Source organism: Oncorhynchus gorbuscha, linkage group LG10, assembly GCF_021184085.1.
Source record: "Oncorhynchus gorbuscha isolate QuinsamMale2020 ecotype Even-year linkage group LG10, OgorEven_v1.0, whole genome shotgun sequence".
NCBI classification, from domain to species: Eukaryota; Metazoa; Chordata; class Actinopteri; order Salmoniformes; family Salmonidae; genus Oncorhynchus; species Oncorhynchus gorbuscha.
In genome coordinates this window covers 12445797-12468653 of record NC_060182.1, presented here as the reverse complement: position 1 = coordinate 12468653, position 22857 = coordinate 12445797, and the positions used below count along the sequence as shown (strand labels likewise).

The 22857-nt window shown below is 40.0% G+C and overlaps 1 protein-coding gene across 3 annotated transcripts; it reads left to right on the top strand.

Moving 5' to 3' along the window:
* The first annotated feature begins 306 nt into the window (after positions 1 to 306).
* otud5a (OTU deubiquitinase 5a) lies at positions 307 to 22857 on the top strand. 3 transcript variants are annotated; one of them, XM_046364916.1, is made up of 9 exons: positions 307 to 1125; positions 3890 to 3980; positions 17339 to 17403; positions 17487 to 17643; positions 18103 to 18251; positions 20484 to 20672; positions 20842 to 21046; positions 21177 to 21290; positions 22322 to 22857. In XM_046364916.1, exons 1-9 carry the CDS (start codon positions 571 to 573, stop codon positions 22441 to 22443), a joined length of 1647 nt encoding a protein of 548 aa, XP_046220872.1. In that variant the 5' UTR covers positions 307 to 570; the 3' UTR covers positions 22444 to 22857. The 3 variants fall into 3 exon arrangements, with proteins under 3 accessions (XP_046220872.1, XP_046220870.1, XP_046220871.1); XM_046364914.1 differs by having other exon boundaries at positions 308 to 1125; positions 3887 to 3980; XM_046364915.1 differs by having other exon boundaries at positions 309 to 1125; positions 3887 to 3980; positions 20487 to 20672.

Here is a 22857-nt window from a genome sequence, read left to right as displayed (position 1 = left end):
TTGGTTAAAGTGAAGGTCAAGGTTAGGTTTAAAATCCAATTTTAAGAAAATAAATGGTAGAAATGGGCAGGGTTTTGGACTTTGGGGCTGTGGTAACTGGTGACGACCCAGAAAGACCATTGACGAAGGAAAACGTCCAACCCTAACCTCCTAACCCCTATCCTACCCTACCCTCAACTACAAACCTTTCCTAACCGTACCTTAACCGTTTTTAAACATCAACTTCAATGGGGGTGTGGACGTTCCAGGGATCCCGAGTAGCACAGACCCTGAAAAAAAGCTCTTGCAAGGGAAGTGACGTTCCTGTGTCGTCAGATCTGTGTTGATGTTTTGTGGGGAATGGAGAGCTTGGAGGACGGGAAGAGGGAGACGGTTTGTTATTGTTCAACTAGCTAGCTATCCCCAGAAAACAAAGCCAATAACAGATGATATCGATATATTTTGGAACCTAAGTGTTTAAGGTCGAATATTGCACAAAAACTGACGGCCTTAACGGCAAAGTAGGCCTACTAGCTACATTCTGGAAAGAAGGAATCGTCACCCCGTTGACCCCCTCCCTAACAGACAACCATGACGATTCTTCCGAAGAAGAAGCCGAACTCGAGTGTCGGTGTTTCGGACCACCCGGACGAGACTGACAGAAGGAGTGGCTCTGACCCACATCAACATCCACACGGAGGTCGTACAGGTGCAAGACCGAGGGCCTCGCCGCCACCATGGTCCTATCAAGCCGCTCCACCTTCGACAAGGGAGGATAGACGGAACGAAGCTAGCTCTCGGCCGCAGCAGGCCTCTCCCCCTCCCGTGGTTTCAGGGTCTCCTGTTGGACCTGGGGATGGTAATGGGACTGGAGGAATACCATGCGTTGCTGGGACACGCGGAGAACTGTCAGGCAGCGTTGGTTGTGGTGGGGGAATTGGAAGTTGTTGCTCGGGGCCTGGTCTGAGTAAAAGGCGACGGCAAGCAACCTGCTCTGGGGTGGCTGGTGGTGGAACACCCGGCGTAGCTGGAGGTGGCGGTGGAGGTCCTAGTGCTGATTCGGAGGAAGGTGCGGGTTACAACAGTGAAGATGAATACGAGAACGCATCGAGACTGCAGTCTGAGGACCCAGCGACAGTGGAGCAGGTAATGCTGTGTAAAATGTGGTTCATTTGTTCAGCTCATGGCCTCCAGGGTGACCACTACCTTCGTCCCGCAACTAGCCATTTAAATGAACATTTCTATTAAAATGTCTTACTGTTTATTTCACACAGACTTTTTTTTGCAAAATGAAGCAATACCAGTAGCACATTGGTTTTAAATGGGCGTTCTAGAAATGACCAGTTTGGGAGTAGCGGGTAAAATGTATATGTTTTAAATGTCACTAGTTATTTGCTTTTTCCATCCAGGTCTGTTCTGTCAACCACATCAATTCAGGCGTCATCTAAAATGGAATGTGAAAGTATTCAACGTTTGGAGAAATAATGAGCTAGCTATTTTTTGTTGTTGTATGCCAGTCATTTGTTTTTATTACATAGCAGGTGTCATAATGCAGCACCTTTTCATTAAGCCTTAGCATTAAAGACTATCAGCATCACAAACAATGGAGCAAATGCATCCCATTCTTTTTTCACATGCAAATAGCAGTTTGTTTGCTCTACTGCTAGTCGATAAATGGCGTTAGGCTACAGGATAGCAATATCTCTGGCTAAATATGATATGATGTGGTAGCATTAAAAGCTTGTGTAGGCAAACAAGTAATATTCATCCGTTAAAAAAGAGGGCTAAGCTAAAATGAAATTGACAGATTATAGAGTTGCTCAACGATCTCAAATAAGTGTATTCTTCAAATTCATCATAGCTTCTTATTCTGACTGAATTTTAATCATTATGAACATATCTAGGCTGTTTATTTTTTTTAAATTTGACCTTTATTTCACCAGACAAGTCAGTTAAGAACAAATTCTTATTTTCAATGACTGCCTAGAAACAGTGGGTTAACTGCCTGTTCAGGGGCAGAACGACAGATCAGTGACAAATGAGGGATGCTATTTAATAAACCAGGAATTTTCAGTTGTTCTAGCATTGCAGAAAGTAGGCCTATTTAATTGTTCAATCAGCAATAGTAAGCCTACTTCTCCTTTTCAGTGGTCATGTCCATTATTGATATACCTAGTCCTATTTGTTTCTTCAAGAATCAAAATGCCATGAACATACTTATGAACTTAGTACAACTGTTTTACTCCATCATAACCCAAAATATAGGCCGTTTGTTTTACACAATTGTTTATAAACAATGTCTTTTAAAACCATGTAGCCTAGGCCTCTGCTTTTAAAAAGGATTAAATAATTGCAATAGGTTACACATCGATTTGAATAAGGTGAATAGACTAAGCCAAGCCTGTGTTTAATAGGCCTACTCATATGGTTGGCTTTGAAGACATTTGAGGATATTTGTATTTTACCTCTCGATAAGAAAAGGACAAACTTAATACTACAACTTGTCATTAATGAATTAGCCTACATAAGTTAGAAACAAACATATTTATGTAATGGTGTGGTAAACAAGGATTTTCTTTAATTCAGTTGGATGTTGGCTTGGCAGATATACCATTTCGACTATATCCCGGGGGATTTTAAATTACAGACCATAGGATTTTCAAAACCGTTTTTTTGGGGAGGTCGGGGGCATCCCTGCCTCACGGGGGCAGTGGGGACGCGTGCTCCGCCACTGTTTATATAACTATAAGTTAAGTATGACTATAAGATATTTAAGATGTCAAATAAATGATATCCAGCTCAGGGTTCCAGCGACACATTTGGTTTGCTAACTTGCTAGCGAAGTGTCTAGATGTTGTGATCAAGCTTCATGGTTACAGCAGAGACATTCAATCCCCTCCTGGATCAAGATCCCTATTACCTAAATTGTTTTTTGCAGGTTTAAAAAAAAAAATAGCTCTCGTTGTGTGCACTTTCGGTAATATCGTATACCCCGGTATGACGTGTGAAAATCTGGATATTGGCAGTGGTCGAAAAATTACTCAATTGTCATACTTTAGTAAAAGTAAAGATACCTTAATAGAAAATTATTAAAGTGAAAGTCACCCAGTAAACCACTACTTGACTAAAAGTAAAAAAGTATTTGGTTTTAAATATACTTAAGTATCAAAAGTAAATAGAATTGCTAAAAATGTACTGAAGTGTTGAAAGTAAAAGTATAAATATTTATAAATTCCTTATATTAAGCAAACTAGAAGGTACAATTTTCTAGGTACTTTTTTATTGACGGATAGCCAGGGGCGCACTCCAAAACTCAGACATACTTTACAAACAAACAAGCATTTGAGTTTAGTGAGTCCGCCAGATCAGAGGCAGTAGGGATGAGCAGGGATGTTCTCTTGATAAGTGTGTGAATTGGATCATTTTCCTGTCAAAATGTGAATATAACTTTTGGGTGTCAGGGAAGATGTATGGAGAAAAAAGTACAATATTTTGTTTAGGAATTTGGTAAAATACAAGTTGCCAAAAATATAAATAGTAAAGTACAGATACCTCCCAAAAACGACTTAAGTAGTACTTTAAAGTATTTTTACCACTGGATATCGCTCAACCCTAGTTGGACAAAATGATTCAATGATTTGAGAAAGTTTTGGCTGTTACCCATCTAGAGGGCGTCAACCTCACACCTTGCTGGCACACAGGTCTGCTTTAATGTCATTGGAGACTTTGTAAACAAATGTGTAGCTAAAACTATATTTTAGCCTAATCTGCACTCTTTGAATGTTATTCCGAAAATACTTCAACAAGCACACTTGAGACGTTAATGTAAGGTTGCCTCCTATGGTAGTCGGATAGACCTGCCTGTATAACCCACTGCATTGAATTACAGATGTTCTATTTCTCTCAGCAGGAGCACTGGTTTGAGAAAGCGCTTGGGGAAAAGAAAGGCTTCGTCATTAAAAAAATGAAAGAGGACGGAGCATGTCTCTTCAGAGCTGTCGGTAAGTGGACAGCCTTCTCATTTGCCCTCTAGTGGACCCAGGCCTTGTCTTTGAACTCGATCAATCCAACATAAAACCTACAGCAAAGATGTGCTGATCATTTGTTAAACCTTTATTTGACCAGGGAGTCATACTGAGACCAAGGTCTCTTTTACAGAAGAGCCCTGAATTACAAAAATTACAAAACTGCATCAAATACGAAATGCAAGCGGAAACTAAACACGGTCATAAATAAACAAAAACATTAATCAGTAATAATGTCCTCAATCACCAGTCTAAATTGCTCTAGAGGCACCGAAACGTCAAATCAAATGTATTTATAAAGCACTTTTACGTTACCAGATGTCACCAAGTGCTATACAGAAACCCAGCCTAAAACTCCAAACAGCAAGCAATGCAGATGTAGAAGCAAATTTAAGAGAAATTTTAACATTGTTTCTCAAATACAGTGCAAAAAAAACCTAAAAGCTGATTTACCTAACTCAGTGGAGACCGAAGGAATTTACAGAGTTAGCCATCCCTGAGACTGGATGTGGTAATTCATATGTTTTAAGATTATTAATGATGTAAGGTACAGTGGTAGTTTTTGTAAAAGGGCTTTATAAATAAAGACATTAATCAATCAACCTACACGATGTCAAAGATTACCAACCTTATTTCTGGTGAAGAATGCAGTGATGTGAAATGCTCCAATGAAATGTGGAAAGAATTTTGAAAGAATGTCAGTAATGGACTCCATGGAGGAGCTTGAATGTTATGCACACGTTTTTGACATTGGTATCGTTAGCCTGCATTTTGTCTACCAGACATTGAACTAAATCAAGGTATAATTTGGTAAAGAGCAATGCCAACCAATTTCTGTTTATGCCACTAGATGGCGCTACTTTACCATGGTTATTCATAGTGGATTCAATGACTCTGTGACTGTATGAACCCTGTCAAAAAGCACAGGAGCAATTTTAATGCTTCCAGTTCATGTGTTTTTAAAAAATGAATTACTTATGTATACTATTTCTTGACCCAAAAAACGTTGTTTAGGCCTACTTGTAAGGTTTTCATTTTTGTCATTATTTTGTCGCATTTCTTCCTGAATTGTTGTGAAAAAATGCATTGTTTCCCTGAATGTGTTCTGTCGATTGAGCATACCATGACCTGGCCACCTGCAGGTGTCAGGACGGACTGAGAATGGCTCCTCTTATCTGGGTCTCATAGCTTTGTTATTACCCTTAGGCATGGATGGAAACCACATTCATATTGACCTACATCTATGAATTCACACCAGTTACATTTCTCTTCACACTCCCAGTACTTCTTGTATGAAATCAATCCATTCCCAAACAATTGGGATAGTTGAACAAGAATGGGGTTATATAAGAGCAGTCCTGAAATGAGGCTAGCGCTATCCCTTCAGCCAGGTGCTCAAAAAGACTGGCCTAGTTTCTTCTCACTCCATGGGAAAACATTACACTAAATTATTTGGGAATCTGATGGAGGTTTGTTATTTTAGTTTAAAGCCTTCAGGTGTTTGCCTTTGTTTTTCTGGTTAATATTTTTATTTGATCTGGATACAGGCCTAGCTAAAGAGAAGATTTAAACAGTAAAACAACCTGTATTCTTATGCATCAACTGTGTGTGCTTTACAACTGTTTACATATCACTCAACTGAATGAGGGTTATTGGAATGTTGCATCCTTCCTCTCCCAGCAATACGCAACCACAATACCTAAAGCACTCTCTTCTTAAACATAATACATAATACATAATACAGCTCTTTTACCTCACTTACACCTCACTTACAACTAGGGTTCTCAGGTGAAGTCATGAAGGTCTCCATTCGCTTCAGTGTAAAGTTTTGCCTTAAACTAGTTTCATTTCATAGAAATGAATTTCGCCATCAACGTGTAACAATAATACACAGACGACATGCTGGTGGGTTTTTCTACATCAGTGGTGTGAAAGTGAGTTGTATTTGACGGTAATTCACCCCTGTCCACACCTGATGTGTTGTGGTGGGGATTTCTCAATGCTGTAGTTTCTGCTTTGGTTTCAGATGTGGCCAGATCACATTTAGTGTTCCTGAGAGAAAACATTGGCCTATCTAACCCACAACACACTTTTTGTAAACCGGTATATCTCCCCCTGTCCACTGAGTATAATTTACCTAGATATTTAAAGACCTATTATCATTCATTACTGACTTCTGAACTGTGATGTATTATGGCTTAACTAAGCTAAGCTACAGTGAAAAATATATATAAATGCAACAATTTCAAAGATTTTACTGAGTTATAGTTCACATAAGGAAATCAGTCAATTTTAAATAAATTAATTAGGGCCTATTCTATGGATTTCACATGACTGGGAATACATCTGTAGGTCACAGATACCTTTAAAAAAAATGTTGGGGCGTGGATCAGAAAACCATTCAGTATCTGGTGTGACCACCATTTGCCTCATGCAGCACGACACATGTACTTTCCATAGAGTTGGTCTGTTTGTTGATTGTGGTCTGTAGAATGTTGTCCCACTCCTCTTCAATGGCGGTGCGAAGTTGCTGGATATTGGCGGGAACTGGAACACGCTGTCGTACACCTCAGTCCAGAGCATCCCAAACATGCTGAGTGGGTATACAGGCCATGGAAGAACTGGGACATTTTCAGCTTCTAGGAATTGTGTACAGATCCTTGCACCATGGGGCTGTGCATTATCATGCTGGAACATGACGTGATGGCGTGAGATAAATGGCACGACAATGGACCTCAAGATCTCGCCACGGTATCAAATTGCCATTGATAAAATGCAATGTCAATACTGCACATTTTAACAAATCAAATTAGTGACATTTTATTGTCCCCAGCACAAGGTGCACCTGTGTAATGATCATGCTGTTTAATCAGCTTCTTGATATGTCACACCTGTCAGGTGGATGGATTATCTTGGCAACGGAGAAATGCTCACTTACTGGGATTTAAACAAATTTGTGCACAAAATTTGAGAGAAATAAGCTTTTTGTGCATATGGAAAAGATTGTGGATCTTTTATTTCAGCTCATGGAACATGTTGCGTTTATTTTTTTTGTTCATTAGGCAATATATTTACATATTTTTTTAAGAGTATCCTAAATACCCTCACTCCTCCTTTCATTAATTTGAGATTTTCAGTCACTTTGTTCCTTTTCCTTGCTCTGTTGGCAGAGAATAATGAATAGCGGAAATCGACTTGACATTAGAGCTGTGTGTAAACTTTGTGTGGACATGTGGGAGTGGGCCACTCTAACCCAGGCAGCTAATCACCTGGTCAACCATCTAGGTTATCTGTTAATATTTTCCTGACACAGGCGCCAGAATACTAGAACTTCATTGGTATTGTTTTGGTTGATACATTTAATTGATATCCGTGAGATTAAAATGGTTAATGGGGCATTCCATGAAATAGTGATATTTTAAGTAGAAATAGTGCACCAATGTTGAATTTTAAAAGCCTTTTATATTAAAACAAAGTTCTCTTTTACTTTAGATAACATGGAGAATTCAATCAATCAGATTTGTAATATTAATGAAGACTTTTTAAAGTGCACCCTCTGTGACTTCTAGGAAGACTTTCACCCACTTAATCCACACAGTTTTCACCATCATTGTAAAGTCCTAGTTATTTTGTTGCATTTCTGAAGATCATTATTTATTTAATGTGATTAGTGATTCATTTACGTCTGTCCCTCATTATAAAGTCAACCCTGTTCTGTGAACTGAACTCTTGTTTTAATATGGTGAACCTATGCCTTTAAAAAAAAAAAAAAGTCAAAAGCAACATTGAACATCTAATAGTCAAATCATAGTGTAAAAGCAGTTTAGCCGGTCATGTATTTGTTTAGTGTTTTCTGGTGGAAAACTGAGTGGTGGAGCAGAACACGTCAACCCTGTTACCATAGACGGACAGGTTCCAAATGTTAATACATTTTTGGGGGTGAAGCTTGCATTCAATTGCAACTCCTTGTTGCACGCAACAAGCTTCCAATCCTCCTGTCACACGGGGATTCATGACTGATTTAAGATGAGATCGTCAACCCTGTTAGTTTCATTTGGCACTTAATAGGCAATTACTGTAGTAATTCCTTTTCCCTTTTAACCTGCTGAAATTAGAATGTGTTTTTTTATTAAGTTCAACAGCTCTTTATGACAGAATGTTAAAAAAATAATTAAACATGTAAACACTTCTCAAAATGCACTGAATTGGTGCAATGACCCTAATATTGAGAGGACTTATTGGAGAAATTAATTGTCACTGTCTTTCTCTCATCAATATCGAGCCTGTTTTGTGATAATTGGTTGGTAGTGGGACACTTGTGCAAAAGGAGCTCTAGTCTAGACCCTTTGTGCTTTTGATCCCTACCCTTTCTTGATTAACAGACTGGAACGCACACTGCCAATGAGCCAGAACTAACAGTCCCTGCCTAGCACTTATCATTCCCAGGACTATCTCTTCTCTACACAGCCCAATTCAACTAACTATTATTAAAACACATTTTTTGTTGTGTGTGTGCCTAAGATACAAACAAAAGTTAGTATGTTTTTGTTCGTTGCCAATCGCACAAGATAATCAAATATCAATCAAATATGTCTGACAGTTCACATACCATGGAGCATTGCTTTGACCAGAATGTCCTACTAATTATATTGCCATGGTTTCATACCAATTAACATTCCAGCAGTATTCTCGCCAACCTTGTGGCATTCTCAGGTATGAGTGATACTATCACTAGTCACAATCCTATACGGTCTGTAAGTAGGAATGTGAATTACACATTAACATGCCAGGGCTGAAACAAGTTAAACCTGTGTGTGTGGAGACTGTAGGTCATCTCATTTCTCAGGTGTGTGTATGAACCTGTCGGAGAAAGCCTTCAATTATGCAAAACACATTCCGGCTGCATGTGACTCTGGGTTGTGTGTGTCCAACGGGTTGTGTTCAATGTTTCTCTGTCTGTGGTAGTAAACAAAATGATTGAGATTATTTCTGTCTGGCATCCAGAGAAAAGACAGGTGTGAGTTAACATGTCCTTTGTTTGTGTTTTACACTGTGAATGTATTTTTGTTTAGCATTGTCTGTCCATGAATCCAAACATGGACACTTGCTGCACAACAACGATGATGTCATCCAGAGAACCAGGCTTGATTGATAGACCCATAGCCTCTTCTCATTTCCTACTTTTTCCCATGACAACATTGATGGGTTCCCCTCCATTAGGACCCTGCAGGGCCTGTATATTGCTGCTATCATTTAGGCCTTAGTTATTGACTTCTGTGCAGTCCTCTCCCCAGTCCTTTGATTTCATTGTACGTTAAGGTGCGGTTGAAATTCCTCACCGACAATGTTGACACGGTAACGGGGTCTCCACTAAGGAAAAGAGTCGTGTGCATTGTCATGGTGTTTAATAGGCCCAGAGGGGCTTTAAAATAGTCTAAACTTCTTAAAGAAAGTTCCTAAAGAAAGTTCCAAATCCACATAGCCTAAATTAAGTTTATGACTGGTCTCTCTGTTTTACAAAATGTATTTAACAACTTGGCCTACAATCTGAGGTAGAAGCCAGCTAATATATTTTCTTTGCTAAGTGAGTGAGTGTCCCAGGAGGCTCAGGATTTGTACCTGCGACTCCCCAAGCCACTGAACACACAGCCTGAAGGCTGACGAGCATCTGGATATTATGCTCTCACATTTTCATAGTAATAAAATTACTGGCATGAAGGCTACTGGCTGAGCTTTGATAACATTGAAGCTGCTCCACTAAGGATCTCATTTTATTTGTCTATTCAAAAAAACGTAGAGCAAAGTTTGAAGCTAAACTGGAGTTAAGATTTTCTATGGTGCATTCAAAAGACATTGATCATTGTGTTGACCCTGTGCTTCTTCTAGGCCTCAGGACTACACATTTCATAAGGATCACTAAACACTACCCATGTAACCGGTCAGGACAGCACATTTGGTGGCCTTTGACCTTTCACAGTGAGGTCATGAGCAACGCTATTTGTACCTGTGTAAATGAAACTTCAACTGGCAAGATCTTCTTCTTTTTTTTTTTTTTTTGCGAGAGAAAAATGTGAAGGCACACTGTACTGGTGAACTTAGATATGGTGCCCTTTGGCTTAATTACTGTTACAGTGAGTCTACACATTTTCGTCTGTCTGGTCTGAAAAAGCAGAATTTTGCAATAATCCCAACCAGCATAGACGACTGTCTGAAAAATTGAGAAAGATTGGAGATCACCCCCCCACTGTCATTTTGAAATGTTACCCCAGAGTCAGTCTGATCAGAATACACTTCATGATCTTAAGCCATACTATGATTCAGAAGTGATGCTAATCTTAAGTAATAATTGTTAATTTGGACTTTTTGAAGTTCACACATTGCTCCCTTTGCCCTTTTGCCCAATTGCACATTGCTCTTATGAGTTGCAATAGTACAGACAACACACACCCACACACACACACAACACGTGGGACCCCCCACACACCCACACACACACACACAACACGTGGGACCCCCCCCCCCCCACACACACACACACGCTGTGCTTAGTAATTCAGAGCTAGTAAAATTGAACTTTTCCATATTGAAATGGTTCTGAACTGTTAGATGATGGTGAAGACAGTTAGAGATAAAGGGGTGTAATGACAGAATAAGCCCTTACAAGTGAGGCTTTAAGTAATCTTTCATCCAGTTTTAGGCCTAGCAGCCTGATTGAGGAAGTCTAATTCGGGTAAGAATTACACTGAAGTGAGCATTGAGGCCGCAGTGTAATTTTAGCTCAAAAGATCAGACGGTAGTAGGTAGGCCTAATCTGTGATTAGATGTTGAATGCAGTTGACATAGGTAGGGGGCTATTGATCTGTTTATGTTTAAAGAGCAAAGTTCAAGTTGGAGATGTCCGGTCAATTACAACAGGTCACTGAAACCTGGCAGTATCATTGTCAAATAGGTTACACTGCTCTGCCTTTGACTGTGACAGTGGTGTTCATCTCTTCCAGGATCATTCAGTGGGTCAGTATTCAGTAGCAAAACATCAACAATGGTAGCCATGATTCACCTGCATCTGACTGGCTGGGCTACCTTACCCTAAAACGTTCTTCTTCTAGTATTTTTTTGTATGCCCACTCAACTGTGGTGTCGGAAATGGTATGAATACAGGGCCGTTCATAGCATTCAATATCTGCTCTCAACTCATCTACTTGAGTTGATTCTGCCCTCAGACCTTATTACTTTGTTTCCTGGCCAGAGAAGCGTGAGTGAAGCAGTCTCTAAGGATCTTTTAGTAGCATGTCTTATTACAGCCTACTCCAATACTGTTTTGAGTTGGCAAAACACTGCACACTGTGGGTTTTTTCTATCTTTCCACAACTCGCTGCATGAAGACACAATGGGAGCAACGTCAGGCCTTGCCGATATGATTCCAGTGAAGAGCAGATTTCTTTATTCACGTGCTTGTTCTCCATTGACGGGTGACTTAAGAGTAATTTATGCATCATTTAGATAAACTTTATCAACCGTTGACAGACCAGCAGGGTAGGAACCGAACTAATCTGCCTGTCTCTAGATCTGCATAGAGCCCTGCCCCTTTCTTAGAAATGCACTCATTGGTTACTTACCAGCACTGCATTATCGCTTGCTTGTAGCTAGTATGCATGTGGTTTCTGGTTCTCTGTGTGGTGTTGGTCTCTTCTTGTGAAATGTAGCCTATCTATTCAGCTCTTTTCTCAGTAATCTTGCACATAGAATTTCTTCCTCTTCCGTTTTTCTCGTCAGTCTCCTCCTCATTGACCAGTTGCCTGGTCATGTTTTCTGACAGGCATCAAACCCCCGTTCATCATATTCACCAACCCTACACACTGATAGTTTGCTTTGGGGGGGATATTCTTGGTACAATATCTCAGATTGTTCTGGCAATTCTCACATAGAAACCTCATTGGGAGGAAGAATGTTTTTTAAATTTTACATTTGTATTACTAGTTTTTCTGTTTTTATCATGATGAAAGTGGCCATTTTAGGCCCCTTTTCAGACCTCTTCATTCTCCTGTAAGACCCTGTGATCCGTACATGATACATACTGGTATCACTATAGTTCTTATATGGAGTATGTCTAGATTCTGAAATACACATTTACACATGAATGATATATCTCAGACGACCTTTTTTTAGATTGTTCATTTTTAGAGGTTTTGTTTAGAACAATATACTCTACAAGTACATCACATTACCGGAGTGGGCTCTGCAAATTCCCGAAGTTCTAATCCATTTTATGAGCACCGTGAATGGTAAATGATAGGCATGTGCCGAGTACTCTGACAAAACAAGTATCGTAACTGATATGAATTTTCCGAATATGATTATGACACAAGTCTATTTTTTGAATTTACTTATTGTCCATGATCGGAAGAAGAACAAAAAAACTATTTCAGGTGCCAACAGACATCTCTCTTTCATTCAAACAGTGTGAAGCACTGTGTGTGCTAAATGACTGTTGGCTATTTCTTCTGTCTGTAAAGAAACGGGCGGGGTATCGGTTGAGCCTGTTGCAACGATTGGATTATAACATATGCCGCTCTTCCTCTGCTCTCATTCCCAAGACAGACACGTGACGATCTCTTTAACTCACTTACTCATCTCCAAACATAATTTCTGAATCCGTAGCTAGTCATTGTTGTTCAATCTACAACTGAGGAGTGCTTCTTTCTGTCATAAAGCCCTTTTGTGGGGGAAAACTCATTCTGATTGGCTCCTCTGTCAAGTGAAACAATACATGGGTCAAGTGAATTCACCGACCTTCATCTAAATCTGTGTCTGGATTAAATGGAGGCAGTAGTAGCCAGCCATGCATTAAGCTATTTATTAGTCAATTTAGTTGATAATTGAATTGGACTAAGTAAATGATGTGCATTTTCATCTGTCAGGGTAATTTACCTTTGCAACTCAATATTAGGAAGGTCTTCTTAATGTTTGCTATACTCAGTGTGCATTCTATGGTCAAAATGGGGCATATCATTATAAGTACCAGGGAACTCACTCTGAAGTTTGAAGACTATATTCTTCCACAAAAAAAAACAAGTTAAATCAAAAAGGGTTGTTTTATGATATTCATACTAATAGTTGTAATGTTGAATAAATGAATGTGTATTTCAGAATGTATGTTGAAGCCCACTAAGGCAGGGGTCACCAACCGGTCAATCTTCAAGGCATTCCTAGTTGATCACCAAACATTTCTGTAGAAAAGCCAACGATAAAGGAGTTGATAAAAGGCTTGCGCTCTTTTTGAAATGTTATTTGTGTTGTGTTGGTGGTAGGTGCACTTGATTCAAAAGCACCTGCGCACCGGGTAAGCAAAGTGTTCCTATTTTGAACCATTTAATTTGTCTGAAAAGACTCCACTTACCCAGTGGACTGGGATATCGGTGGCTAAATGAAGTGCTCCTACTGCCCTGGCCAATTGGATAGCTCATATCACCGTCCCAACAGAGCTTCCACAACCCCGGCCACAGCAAAGTTTGATACTAAACTAACTAAGATTTAATAACTTTCAAAACCATGACCACAGAGAGACTCTCAAAGAATACAGCAAAGAACTGCTGTATTTTATGAGCGAGTTCATGTTAAAAAATGTGTTCAGCGCTGTCAACACTGTTCTTTTTCAACACTATTACAAAACATAAAACATGCTTCTCACTACTTCCACTCACGCTGCAATGAATCAGTAGCCAAGAGTATCGATAGTCCTGCGTTGTTGTTGTTGTTATTATTATTATTAGCAACTCGTCCTGTCTATTTTAATAGCGAGGAATATTTCACTTTATTTGGTCATAGGAACAACATGAATTTGTGCATGAGGCACATGCGGTGCGACTAGACTTCACCATCAGGTGGAAGACGCTATCCCCTCTCTCTGGTCAGTCTCACCATAGGAAGGAGAGAGCAGGGACCGTGAGAGGCGGACCCTCTGCCGCTCTCGCCCGCCCTTCCGCTGAGAATGATGTCGTGTTCAAGACAACTGGGGGGGGGGCGAGATCCGACTGGGGGAAAATGGTTTTGAACGGTCATCCAACTCGGGAATTCAATGTCGGAAACTCTGGCATCTTTCTAGACCGCCGACTTGAAGATCACTGACGTCATTCATGATTTGACCTTGTTTTTTTTCAGTTGTCTTGAAAGCACCATGACCATTAGATGCAGGTACCATCACTCCGTTAAAATAAAAAAGATAATTATTTAAATTTATGCTCAGCTGTGCCTTGCAAGTGCTACACCAACTGATCTATTTTGTAATCAAAGCTTGAGTTTTGAAATATGGTTTGAGAAGAACAATATTGTGTGGCCAGGCATATAGCCAATATGCTGTGATAATGCATTAGGCCTAATGCACAAACCTCATTCACATAGAACTGTTTTATTAGGTTAATAGTAATAAAATAAACAAATGTAAGTTATGTTTAATAAACAATCTGAGCGGTGGATCTCTGCTTGCTTTTTGACTGAGAAAGTGATTTTGACTCAGAAAAGGTTGGTGTCCACTGCTATAAGGAATATAATGACACTAAGATGTCTGTATCGTGTACAGTTCACAGATCAGAGGGTCTTACAGGAGGCATGTACAGGTCTAAAAAGGGTTAAAATGGCCACTTTCATCATGGATTTTCTAAAAAATGGTTTGTGATACAAATGTAAAAAGCGTTTCAAACAACCTTCCTTCTAATGAAGTTTCTATGTGAGAATTGCCAGAATAATCTGAGATACCAGCACATTTGTACTCTTCATTGATGATTTTTGTTATTTTAGGAAATGGCTGGAGGCTACGTGACAAATCAACCACATAACTAAATGAGGTCCTAGCATCTGTTTTGTTCAGAACTGAAACGTGCAGTGGAAAGATCTCATGAGAATGGGATTTTTGGCAGATGAGTCAGATTTACACCAATGGGTTTGGGGGTAATCCCCATCTCAAACAGCCCTCCTACACCTGTCCAAGTCATACTTCACTGGAGTTCACTTGGTTCATAGACCATTACATCTCAACCTCATCAGGGGAATTGGGTACTGAAAGCAGTCAAACATGTGACTCGTCTCCCCTAGCCTAATTCTCCACCACTTCTTTAAACCAGTAGGTCACAGGCTGCTGAATGATATTTAAACATCCATACGTCTGTATTGTAGGCCTATTTGTTTAAATCTGACTCTGTCCAGAGTGACAGTAAGGAACATGTTGAAGGTCAGGAACACCATGAGCAGCTCATTCAGGCGTGTTGCTGAGGCATAATGACAAACTGGACCTGCCAGAAAATGTGCCCTCCATCCAACACTAGCCACTTGGAGTGTTGCCAGTGCCACATCTTGCCATGAGAACATTCAGTCACAAGGGAACTAGAATATTTTGTGCTAGTCATACACAAGCTTCAAAGCACTTATGGTTTTTTTTTGTAGTGAAATTCAGGACTACGTTGTCAATATTGACATTTTGGAACTGACATTTTTCAAAGACTTTAATAACCACCCTTCAGGTTAAAGCATTGAGGCTGTTTACTCTTTTTAGTTTGCATTATAGATATCTTTATTTAGTTAAAAAATATATGTTTGGTGGTGGGAAGTAAGATAGGTTTTTACTGTTATTCTATTTCCATAACCATTTTTACTAAATGTATTTCTGTTCCTGCCCTGGTTAAGCAGGTTGATGCTGAGAAAGAGGAAATTGACTAAGAGTTTCTCAGAATCTTTGCGGCTTACATTACCATGTGACTTGCCGGAATGAAGACTGAAACGGGTGCTCATTTGCATATTTTGCGCTGGTTGAGGAAAGGGGGGTCTGTGGAGAAGAAACCTTTTTAGTTTTGTTTACATATGTGGATCATACAAGTGATTCAACTCATCTCTCTATATAGATCACGTATAGCTGGGGATGCAACCACAGAGAAAGCCCGCCAAAATACCCCCTTTATAGTCAATCTACCATTTTATGCATTCAAATGTGCAATACTGATGATAAAGCATTTGCACCTGCTTTAATAAAATAGTCCGAAAGATTCATATTGATTACAGTACCAGTCAAAATTTTGGACACACCTACTTATTCAAGGGTTTTTCTTTATTTTTTTTACTATTTTCTTCATTGCATAATAATCGTGAAGACATCAAAACTATGAAATAACACATATGGATAAACTCCAAATATATTTTATATTTGAGATTCTTCAAAGTAGCCACCATTTGCCTTGATGACAGCTTTGCACACTCTTGGCATTCTCTCATTCAGCTTCATGAGGTAGTCACCTGGAATGCATTTAAATTAACAGGTGTGCCTTGTTAAGAGTTCATTTGTAGAATTTCTTAACTTAATGCATTTGAGCCAATCAGTTGTGTTGTGACTGGGTAGAGGTGGTATACAGAAGATAGCCCTATTTGATAAAAGACCAAGTCCATATTATGGCATATTATAGCTCAAATAAGCAAAGAGAAACGACAGTCCATCATTACCTCAAGCTGGGAGGGTCAGTTAATTAGGAAAATGTAATGAACTTTGAAAGTTTCTTCAGGTGTCACAGAGCTCAAGTAACAGACACATCTCAACATCAACTATTCAGAGGAGACTCTGTGAATCAGGCCTTCATGGTCGAATTGCTGCAAAGGAACCACTACTGAAGGACACCAATAATAAGAAGAGACTTGCTTGGGCCAAGAAACACGAGTTATGGACATTAAACAGGTGGAAATCTGTCGTTTGGTCTGAGTTCAAATGTGAGATTTTTGGTTCCAACCGCTGTGTCTTTGTGAGATGCAGAGTAGGTGAACGGAGGATCTCTGCATGTGTGGTTCCTACCATGAAGCATGGAGGAGGAGGTGTGGGGATTTAGAATTCTAGGCACACTTAACCAGCATGGCTACCACAGCAATACGACATCCCATCTGGTTTGTGCTTAGTGGGACTATCATTTGTTTTTCAATAGGACAATGACCCAAGACCAAGAAGGAGAGTGATGGAGTGCTGCATCAGATGACCTGGCTACATTGAAGAATCTCAAATATATTTAGATGTAACACTTTTTTGGGTTACTACATGATTCCAAATGTGTTATTTCATAGTTTTGATGTCTTCACTATTATTCTACAATGTAGAAAATAGTTAAAAAAATAAAGAAAAACCCTTGAATGAGTAGGTGTGTCCAAATGTTTGACTGGTTCTGTAAATGACATACAACTGCATTAATCGTACTTTGTTATACTTTGTCAGTCATATGCTACTTCCATACGTATTAATTTCATCTAGGCTTCGTCAGAAAGATGTATATTGCATTTTATTGTAACACCTAATTCCCTCTTGTTTGCAGCTGATCAAGTATATGGAGACCAAGATATGCATGAAGTTGTCCGTAAACACTGCATGGACTACTTGGTAAGTTTTCTTCTTTCTTTGGTGGCCAGGTAAATTTCACCTGTTGGGATTTTTCATAATGAAAATGTGTACTCTAATTTCAGACGAAAAATGCAGACTACTTTTCGAACTACGTGACGGAAGACTTCACCACGTACATCAACAGGAAGAGGAAAAACAACTGCCACGGGAACCATATCGAGATGCAGGCTATGGCAGAGATGTACAATCGACCAGTGGAAGTTTACCAGGAGGGCACAGGTGTGTTTTTCAGTAGTGGGCCATACCAGGTGCATTGTTATCAGAGCTAATGGCCCTCTGGTAGGTCCTCTGTAACTCAGTCAGTAGAGCAATGGCGCTTGAGACGCCAGGGTAGTGGGTTCGAATCAGGATCACACATACGTAAAGATTTATGTAACCATGACTAAGTTGCTTTGGATAAAAGTGACTGCTAAATAGCATATATTATTATTACTGTATACAGTTTGCAATTTTTGAGTTTTATGGCCTTTGATGTGTAGGCCTACTTGAAAGAGATTACTAATAGGTACTCCTGTGAGTCATTGGACTGTTTTTCAAACAGGACTGACATTTTATTATTGATTAAAATCTAGACCGTTTGGGCATTTGTGTTTTAAATCAAATTTCTTCTGAATAAGTGTGGACATAGTAGTGCACTACATTCTAGTTCTGTTAACTCTTTTTTTCCCTCTCTTCCAGAACCAATCAACACGTTCCATGGCATTCATCAAAACAATGACGAACCAATCAGAGTCAGCTACCATCGTAACATTCACTACAACTCTGTGGTGAACCCCAACAAAGCGACAATTGGAGTAGGCCTTGGGCTTCCTGCTTTAAAACCAGGGGTGGGTACCTACATCTTGTCTATGGGATTTAACACTGAAGTGGGCAATATATCCTTGTGGTTGTTACATTACTAGAAAATAAAAACAGCATTTAGATGTATAAAACATGCCATTTGAGGACAACTGGTAGAGTGTTATGTAGGCTCAGCTATAAGATACCTTGGTCTCAGCATGGCTCCCTGTCAGAATAAAGGTTAAATGTGTGTTCTGGAGAATTTCATTAGGTTCCCTTGATTCTAATTGATTCACCTTGATTTACGATGCTAGAGATGTTGGCCCGGTTTACGACGGTGTGACTGTCTTCTTCCTGAGTGTGACTCAGTTGACCCCTCTGTCACGCTAAAGGATTGTTTGAAAGCACTGTTGCCTAATCGTTGCTTTTCAGTGCATTGACATGTTCCAGCTGGCAGCCTCAATGCCTCTGAGTCGCAGACACATCTCACATTGCAGTGTCATTTCAGTGACGAGTAGTTTAAGTTGAGGTCATGATTATTGGTGATTTATTGACATTAACCAATTAGCAGCTGGCTAGAATTGCTGTTAGCGTTGTTATCTTTTCCTGTCTTAAACAGGTGGTTGTTATCAAATTTGACTAAGATGATTAGCCACATAAAGTTATAAAGGCTTTTTGGATGCTGCGTTGGTTGTGTAATAGTGCAATTGAAATCTTTCATAACTGAATCATTCAGAGATCTTGTGACTTTCCCCTGACGAAATGGATGACGTCCATGGGTCCATCCAGACACAGTCAGGCAGCCAGACACACTCAGTCAGAGTGGAAAAGTGGGAGAGAGGTGACAGTCTTTGGGTCATCATAGCTTAAGATCCCTGCGAGACGGGAGCGTGTGGCTTGGAGTGTCCCACTTTCAGAACACATACACATCAAAGGAAGGGAGGCTGAGCTCAGAGAGGGGCAACATTCCACATGTCCCCGTCTCTCTGGAGGAGCCTATTAGCAGTACACTGTGCTGTTTGTCTTGAGATGCCTAATGATAACACTACCATGATCAACAAGCAGCGCATCATGGTGAATGACCCCACAGTAATTAGAAAACACTAGCCAGGGCTCCCTGGCCAGGAAAACCACTGTAGCACTCAACAGAATAGCTGTTTGTTGATGTATATTGTATTTATTGAAGATTCCTGTTTTGTATTGTTATTGGTTGAATGTTGGCAGATGTTTGAGCCAGTTAGAAGCGACAGTGTTTTGATTACAACACATAAATTAGGATGTGTTAAACTTTCTAATTTGTAAAGGAAAAACATATTGTCTTAGTATCATTTGTTGTCAGTAAACAGCTTCACATTGCGGTTGTCATGGAGTGCTAGCTAGATAACGGTGGTACTGTTGAGGTATCTTGGGTACTCAAAGTGCTTTAGAAGCACATCAGATGTTATCGGTAGGCCTAAGGAGTTGTTGTTAGTTGGGAACTAGCTGTGAACTTTGTGCATTGGTCTCATTCATCATATTGAGCAGGGCAGAGGACCATGACGTTATGGGGAACAGACTGTGCAGTTGGATTGTTCAGGCACTAAGGACATGTTGTCTTCCATGGGCGGAGCTCCCACATAGAGGGCCACACACCTAGCCATCTCCATTAAGCCTTAGATTAGGAAACGGCATGCTTTCCCAGAAAGGCTAGAGGCAATTTTTCCATTTGCTAAATTCTGAGTGTCCTGATTGTCCATGCGCGCATTAGTAAGAGACAAAGATATCAAAGAGCTGGAGTCATTTCTAGACGGATAACAAAACATTCTCTTGATAGCCAGGAGACTAAACTTGTCAAATCTCCTTGATAAGGTGTGAAGGATCTAAAGAGTTTGTCTTTGTCGTTACACATTGTTACTTGGTCGTTACACATTGTCCCCTAGGCCTGGGAATTGCCGGGGACCTCATGATACGATATTATCACGATACTTAGGTGCCAATGCGATATGTAATGCTATTCTCATGATCCTATATGTGCATATTGCTCACCATATGTCTGCTGCAGAGGGACAAGAGAGAGAGAGTGAGAAAAGAGAGTGAGGCACTCTCACAAGAGAGTGAGCCATGAGAAAATGAGTTTGGATCCCTATTTTAAAAATTGATGTTTTCATGCAGGCCCAGCCAACTAGTGCAAAAATGATATTGTCGATATGATATATCATCAAAAATAATATCCCGATATGTAACTATTTTTTTCAGTTTTATGTCCAGTTAGTGACCTTCGTCCTCTCCCTCCCTCCCAGCAGTATGTAGACCAGTCACTTATGAAGAACGCTATAAAGACTTCTGAGGAGTCATGGATCGAGCAGCAGATGCTGGAGGACAAGAAGAGAGCCACGGACTGGGAGGCCACCAACGAGGCCATTGAGGAGCAGGTGGCCAGGGAGTCCTACCTGCAGTGGCTCCAGGACCAAGAGAAGCAGGCACGCCAGGTGAGAGAGAACTTGGAAGTACATGGCAGATTAAAGAGCAATTCAGTGACATCCTTCTTAGAAAGACAATAGTACCACATTTGGTTCATATGAATCTAGTGTCCAGTATTGAAGTGTTGCAGCAGCTGGCATGTGTTTTAATGAGGTCCATGTTTCCCTCTCCTCCCAGCCCCGAAAGGCTAGTGCCACCTGCAGCTCGGCCACTGCAGCATCTTCTAGTGGTCTGGAGGAGTGGAGTGCCCGCTCGCCCCGGCAGCGCAGCTCAGCTCCCTCACCGGAGAACACTGACCCCTCTCACTCAGACACAAGCAACAAGCCTCCCTCCCCTGCTGGGGCAGCCCACATGTCCAAGCCCCCTTCACCTTGTGCCCCAGGTTCGTCACTGTGACAAACCATCAGAAGTGTCATGAATCAACTGAGAGGGTTGTGAATCAAATGAACATTGGAATCATAGGGTTCCATCTTTGTCTCATGATGGGAATGTCTCTCTGCCCTCTACTCTAGGTCCCAGCAACCAGGCTTGTGTTGGGCCTGATAGACCCACCTCCTCTCTGAAGTCTCTGTACCCGGCCCTGGAGTACCGTGCTATCATGAAAGAAATGTCACCCACCGCCTTTGGTAAGATAATCACTTGCTCTTTCTTTACTTAAAGACTTACTCAATTGAATGCATTCAATTCAGTTCAAATGACTGTATTACTCCCCTTAGGGCAATTACTGCTGTTATGTTATTCATAGAATGGGTAGTATGTTCAGTTTGAGATGTAATATTTTGCTTGGGATAGTTTTCAACACTAGCTGCAATCCTTAACATAAGGCATATCAATCACAGTGTTCTAGACAGTGTTATTACACATCCTCTGCTGTGAAAGCATGGTGCTGTAGCTGCTGCTGGACTGAAGACACTTGAATAACAACATATGTATGCTAGAGATTAGTGGAAATGTTTGTTTTATTTGACATAACGTTCAAATGTTAATGATAGGATAGGTTACAGTGTATCATCATAATGTTTATTTTTTTATTTGATTTATTAGGATCCCCATTAGCGAAAGCAAATCTTACTGTGTTCCGACACATAACGAAAAATACATTACAGACAAAATAAGTTCAAATGTACATAATGTACATTTTTAAAAAACTGTGTGTGCACCTATCAGTTATACATACATGTAGCTTTAAAGTATTTGGGTCACCATAGGACATGTATTTTTTTTAATGATCATTTCTCATGATGGTATATTCTATCGCTTAGCAACTCTGTATCTGAAAGGACAACAAACAGGAAATCAGAAGAAGAATTGTAAAGACGTAGAATAGTAGAAACATGAAACAAGGTTGTGGTGCCGGAGCAAAGCTGAAAACGGATGCACTTCACCTGAAATTTCCTCCCTCTCATATTGGCTGGGTCGTGATTGGGTGCATATACTGCCACATTTGTATTTGTGTACAAGCTTTTTCAACACAAACTAAATCTATGTTAACCACTGTCACTAATGTGCAGAATATAAACAGCAACTAATAATATTTTATGAACTAGTAATTCCAATACCCCTCTTGATTTCAAATAACTACCAGATTTTTTCCCCCTCAAAATCCTCTGACATTAGAATGCTAGAATGTGTATTTTTCCCTTTCTCTATGGTGTAGGCTTAACAGACTGGGAGGATGATGAGATTCTGGCCTCAGTCTTGGCTGTTTCACAACAAGAGTACCTCGACAGCATGAAGAAGAACTCAATGCATAGAGAACCCTCTCCAGACAGCAGTTGATAAAGGGGATCAAGCACACACACAACGTCCCCTGGAAGGAAGGTGGCAGAACGGGGAAAAATCCAAACGTCATCATGTAACCATCCAGTCTTCTCTCCTCCTTCTCCCTATCATCCATCTCTGCCTCTCCACACTTACCAATAAAGATCCAGCATAATCAGACTCCACCCCCTTCCTTTCTAATACCATAGACACCATCATTGGACTTATTTAGTTGCATGTTTAATTGAACACAACCAATATCATAGAAAACAAGAAGAAAAAATATATAAAAATGGTCATACTTATCCTCTTAATGATTGGTTAATATAAGTTTGTTTTATTTTATTTTCTTGTTTGGGATGAAAATACTTTTTTTTTTCTTGGAATAAAAGAGGAAATCTTTCTGAAAAAAAAAGCATTTTTGTGTATTTA